We start from the raw sequence: 6,000 nt of genomic DNA on the forward strand, positions 1-6,000 counted from the left end.
CAGTGCATTTCAGATGGCGTGTCAGGCCTGGCCTGCACATAAAGTAGTGGATTCTCCAGCTCTTGCTGTCTTCAAATCCAGACTGGACGCCTTTCTGGGAGCTGCTGTAGTCCAAAACGAGTCACTAGGCTCAACATGGGGGGGGGGTCACTGGATGAGATTTAATGGCCTGTGACCTACAGATCAGACTAGATGGTCCCTTCTGGCCCTAAACTCTATGAATCTGTGAGAATCTCACTGGGGCCGTGTTACGGGGTGTTCCAGGTGTTTGCTAGCAGCCAGCTTGGGGCACCCCCCATGCAGAGAAGAGCCACAAGTTCAGACCTCCAGTGCTTGCCTAGAGTGGCCTCCCATGATCAGCCTGGCAGGAGGCGTGGGCCAATCAGGACCCAGCAGGCTAGATAAAAAGTCTGTCACTTGTCAGGGTGAAGCCAGTGCAGGGAAAGAAAGCTCTCCGTCCTGGCCTTAACCCGTAAAGCATGGTCAGGGCCTAACCTTGACGACACTGGCCTCGGGGCTCTGTGCAGGACGAGTGTGCATGGTATGGACTTTAACACCCTGGTGGCTAGTTTGAATGCAGCGTTAATTTGTTTTCTGTAAATTAAAACCTGAGGTGAGCTTGCCCTGTGGGCAGGGATTGTCTTTTTGGGGGGTAAATTGGTACAACTTCCTCAAGCGGACAAGGCCTGGCAGGCACAACGCTACACCAACAGAGCTAGCTGTAACTTGATACGTGTGTCTACATAGAGGTTTGCGCCTGTTAAATGATGGGCTCGTGTACATGGGGAAAGTCACTAGTACAACTATCCCAAGTATAATTATATCACTATAGTTAGAGGAGTATCACTCCCTGTGGGGACACTCTTCGGGATGTCTTTGCAGCACTTGGCTCTTCACTGGGTGTTGAGCCCCCTCTCACACAAAACCCGCTCACTCAACTCTAGTGCCTCTTTCCACCCAGGCTAGCTGCCTCAGCCTGGGCTACACCTTAAAACCTGGGTGCCACTTTCACGTGGTCTGGTAAGGCCCGCTTTGCAGTGAGGATGCAGGCTAAACCCCTCGGGTGCTGAGCATTGTCCATTGCCTTCCCACAAGCCCCTCCTGTGCCCAGTAAGACAAACAAGTTGTCTGGCTGGGATGATTTAGTTGGGGTTGGCCCTGCTTTGAGCAGGGGGTTGGACTAGATGACCTCCTGAGGTCCCTTCCAACCCTGATATTCTATGATTCTAAGTTCGTCCACAAATTCACTGGGAAAGACTCACAGAGCAGTTCAAATTTATTTGAGCATAAGCTTTCGTGAGCTACAGCTCACTTCATCAATGAAGTGAGCTGTAGCTCACGAAAGCTTATGCTCAAATAAATTGGTTAGTCTCTAAGGTGCCATAAGTCCTCCTTTTCTTTTTGCGGATACAGACTAACACGGTTGCTACTCTGAGAGCAGTTCAGTGCTCTGCAGCACAAAGACCCATGGGATGTGCCTTGAGGAGTCTTTGACACACACAGGTGAGTTCAGCCCCAGTGAGGACGCAGTAAGGCTTTGTAATGTGACTGTTCGCACCCAGACTAGGCTAACCCAGGTGCTGATTATCTGAGTGAAGCCGCACCCTTATTCCAGAAGGTGTCTTTTTCCAGTTTCGCTTAACCCCTTATAGAGCTTTGTATAATTATGCTGGTAAATTTCCCCATGTAGACAAGCCCTAAATCAGTTTTTAAACTGATTTCGGTTCAGCTGATTCAAATCAACTTCTGTGTATAGACAAGGTAAAGGAAATATGCTACCCCACTCATTCAGGCAGGAAAACAAAGGCACTGTCTAAGAGGCGGTGATACTCTTTGATATGCTAACTACACTGCAGCTGCTAACTGGGGAGGAACTGCTCTCAGTTTAGGGGAGCAGGGATCACAAACTTAATGAGCAATGTCTCGTGCTAATTGAGCAGGGAGCCTTGGCTGGAAGTTTGACATTGCAACCAGGGATTTTGACACCCTAAAACAAAGGAGCTGGAATCTATAAATAGAGAGGGGACAAGCCTTAGCCAAGGGGAGACATGCATTGGAACGGACTGAACCCAGCCTGCTGCTGGCAAGAGCAATCTAGGCCGTTGCCGAGATGAAAGGAACTGATCAATAGACGCTAGCTATGGGATTTGGCCTGGCTAGGTAGACTTTATGAAGTCTAGACAGTCATGTCTTATTCTGCTTAACTTTTACTTGCTTTGATTCCCCCCCTGTCATTTTTCTAAGACAAACACATCTGGTTTTATCGTAGCTAATCTGAACCACAGATAGTGAATGGGGGCTGTTCCTGTGGGACGGAAATCCACGTCTGTCCTGCGAGGCGTGGGCATGGGGTCTCATCTTCCAAAAAACTGAAAAGCTGCTGGCTTTGGGTTCAGGGATAAGCCTAAAGACAACGAGGTGTGCCCAGCTCTGCAAACCTCAGGTGAGCCCATAGAAGTGTAGGACTGGAAGGGACCTCGAGAGGTCATCTAGTCTAATCCCCTGCCCTCATGGCAGGCCTAAGTATTATCTAGATTCAGATCATCTTTCTGTAGAGCCAGGGCAAAGATTACAGTAGAACCCCTGGCCTATGCCATGCTTGCTAGCGCATGCGTACAAGTGAGAAGTTACCCTGGGATGGGAGGGCTGTATTATTGAAACCAGCCTGATCTTAATTTGAAGACAGGTTGGTAGAATGGTCTGTCTGGGGACCAGTAGCACACTTCATACAAACATCAGTAAAGTAGTCAAGGGCAGGCTATGTATTTAGCTGAGTCCCTTGGGTTATGCTGGACTCACCCAGTGCCCAGATACTGCATGACATTACCGAAGAAAGTCACATTCGTGCCTCGCTGCAGTGTCCATGTGACCTAGGCTACGAGAGTGCTCTGGGTTACCAGTGGCTGCAGGTAGGCGGAGACCTTGCGGCCTGCCTTTCTGACGTGCGGAGCATCCACAGCTCACGGTAACTTCCCTAGGAGTCGTAGGGGCTCAGCACCTTTGAAAGCCAGGCTGCTGTTTTATAGGCTAATGTCAGCGCTTGAGAAAGGGTGGTGTTACCTGCCCGCAGGCCACAGTGCTGCCTAGCACCTTATATAGCACGTCTCTGCCCAGGATCTCAAAGCGCTTTACAAAGGGGGTGAGGATCATTTTCTCCATTTTACAGATGGTCCAACTGAAGCACTACCAATAAAACCCATTCTCCTGAGGCCCCATCCAGTGCACTATCCACAGGCCCACATTGCCTCCCCAGAGAGTATATCAAAGCCCAGTGATGGCATTACCTTTGGTGCAGGCCGTGATTGTCCTGGAATGTTCATCTGGGAGTTTGTTCCCTGCTGAGTCCATGTCCATTCGCCGTATGGTTGGCAGGTCTGGGTGGAAAAGCCTGTCCTTTACTCCAGCCAGCATGACTTTCCTAGGGTCCAGGGGCAGTAGCACAGCTGGGGCCGTGTAGACACGATGGCCATCTTCAGGCCATGGTACCAAATCAATTACTTGGGCCATTGCTGTAAATGGCCAAAGAGAGAGCAAAATGAAAGAGACACGTGGAAAATCATGGCACTTATTTGCTAACGGCTATACATCTATCCTGACCGACAGACTGTGTGTCCTGATAACGTGATGTGTACAGGATGTCCAGTTTATCCCCTAGAGGTGAGGCATGGTTTGTTTCCCTGTTTTGTTGCCGGTATGATAGCAAAGGGAACAATACACAAACCTATCAAATGGAGATGGCCCAATGAATGTTTGCTGGGTGTTCCATGAGCCCCTAAATAAATCCCTTCAAAACACAAATGGTCTTGGGCGGGCTGCAGGCATACCAGGCAGGTGATTAAACAGGACCTGTTAGAACATTCCACGCTCTGAGCTCAGATACCCCTTTGCAGTCCTGGTGAAGGCACAGGGCTGGGTGTACACGCAGTCTCAGGACAGCAGTGGCCTTAGTCACTCAGGATCAAATTCTCAGAAGCAGCTCCTACTTTGAGGTGCTTTTTCAGTGCCCATCTTCAGACACAGACACCTTAACACCTGCCTTGCGCCCATGCTTCCCTCCTGACTACGTCCTCTGTGCCCTATGCCCACTCCTCACTTCATGCCTGCTTATGCTGCCCTGGATGCTGGGATCAGCTTCCTAGCTAATGTGACTCCATAGCTCCAGCTGCACCTTCCAGGAGCCACCCTGGCTTTGTTCTGTTTGTACTGGTCTATACTGGATCCACTCATGACTTTTTAGGGCCTGATCCGATTCCCACTGAAGTCAATTGTAAGATGCTCACTGCAATGGCAGTGGAATCAGAAAAACACTGGAGGGCAGATTTCGGTCTTGTTTGGCACCTGACCTGGTCAGCTGTAAAGAGCCATGGCCCTCACAGCACTTCAGAAATAACAACGTGCTCAGATCTGCGGAGGGTACGTGACTGCAAATGAGGCAAAAAGGGACTGTAGATTACTTCGCCGAGTTTCTGAAGCAGGAGGGGTAGAAGAAGAGACCGAGAACAATGGCAGCTTGGAAGCCTGTTTTCATCTGCAAAGCTGGGGAAGAACTTGGTTAAAGTCAATGGAAAACCTCTTACTCCGAGATCAGTAAAACCAATGGTGAAAATCGCCTAGAAAAACATGGACACCATTAAATGTACTATTTTGGTTCAGGATTCATAGTCTCTCTTGTAAGCTGATCTCACTCTCAAACGACTCAATCACCCACATACCACACCCACAGAGGTCCACCGGAATCAACACTCTGGTTTGGATCACTCCCAAACTTTGGGAAAGTTCATATCCACCTCTGAACCGCCTCCCAGCTGACCCCTAGCTCCAAAAACAGCTGAACTCAAATCCTGGCTTCTAACCCCTCTGAACTTGGAGGAGCGAAGCTCTGAAATGTGCATCTTGCTGCATTCAGGAAGCACTTGGCAGGGAGTTCATTGTGAGTTTTCCCTGCACTGCCACATTTGACTCCCAGGAGAAATGCTCCCTGCAGATCTAAAGAGAAAGACATCAGCCCCAGGATGTGCAAGTTTTTCTGGACACCTTAGATTCTTCCCTTGTGAGCAGGGTTGGTCGAAAGACATGACAAAGACAGTGCAAAGGAAAAGCAACATCTGGGCTTTAGGATTGACTATAAATGTCTGTACAGAGCCTAGCACATTTTGGGGTGCTGCCATAGCATAAATAGTAAATAATTATAAATACCTAAACCGAAGGGATACCTATTTTCTCAGCTTCCTTCGCATTGTCTCAGGCCTGAGGTGGACTCCAGTCATTCTGTTTACTGATCCCTTATTCCCCATAGCAACAGGCAGCCAATATCATAAGTAGTTGTTAGGTGATGAGGGCAGGGTTGCTAAGTAACCAGAGCAGTGTCCCTGCAGTTACCTGGTAACCGGTGACCCCCATGCAGCCTGGCTGAAAGGAAAGTTCCAAGCCCGGCAAGCCTCCAGCCAGCTGCTGTAGCTTCCTGATAAAGAGCTGGTTTGTTTGCAGAGGGAGAAAAGTCACAGGGCTGGGTAGCTGCAACCTATTAGAAAGCATCCCTAGTGGAGAGCGCTGACGGGGGAAAGAGCATTGCCCCACAGCCAAAGCTATCCCCAAGCACAGAATCCCATAGGACACCACAGAGCCACCCATAGTGGTGCCAGGTGTAATAACCCATGTTCAGTGCAGGAAGCTAAAAGGGAATTATGCTCCTTAGAAGACAGAGGACACCGCACCTGATGTGTCACTCCGGGGACAGGAAAATACTCAGGCTGTCAATTAATTGCAGTTAACTCACGCGAGTCACTCCAAAAAATTAATTGTGATTAATCGCACTGTTAAACAATCGAATACCAATTGAAATTTATTAAATAGTTTTGGCTGTTTTTCTACATTTTCAACTATATTGATTTCTGTTACAACACAGAATACAAAGTGCACAGAGCTCACTTTATATTATCAATTTTTATTACAAATATTTGCACTGTAAAAATAACAAGCAAAAGAAACAGTATTTTTCAA

At 48.5% G+C, this 6,000-nt stretch overlaps 1 protein-coding gene across 2 annotated transcripts in view; it reads right to left on the minus strand.

Annotated features, from left to right (window-relative positions):
• Positions 1–5,285, minus strand: part of SPMIP8 (sperm microtubule inner protein 8) — a 38,625-nt gene extending 33,340 nt beyond the window's left edge. For both annotated transcript variants that reach the window (XM_074968481.1, XM_074968480.1), the window contains exons 1-2: positions 5,197–5,285; positions 3,285–3,509 (exon numbers count right to left, since the gene is read on the minus strand). In XM_074968481.1, the coding sequence (XP_074824582.1) occupies positions 3,285–3,507 (223 nt within the window). In that variant the 5' untranslated portion in view covers positions 3,508–3,509; positions 5,197–5,285. The remainder of the gene's footprint in view (positions 1–3,284; positions 3,510–5,196) is intronic.
• Between the last annotated feature and the right edge of the window lie 715 nt (positions 5,286–6,000).

The sequence above is a fragment of the Natator depressus genome, chromosome 12 (genome assembly GCF_965152275.1).
Source record: "Natator depressus isolate rNatDep1 chromosome 12, rNatDep2.hap1, whole genome shotgun sequence".
NCBI classification, from domain to species: Eukaryota; Metazoa; Chordata; order Testudines; family Cheloniidae; genus Natator; species Natator depressus.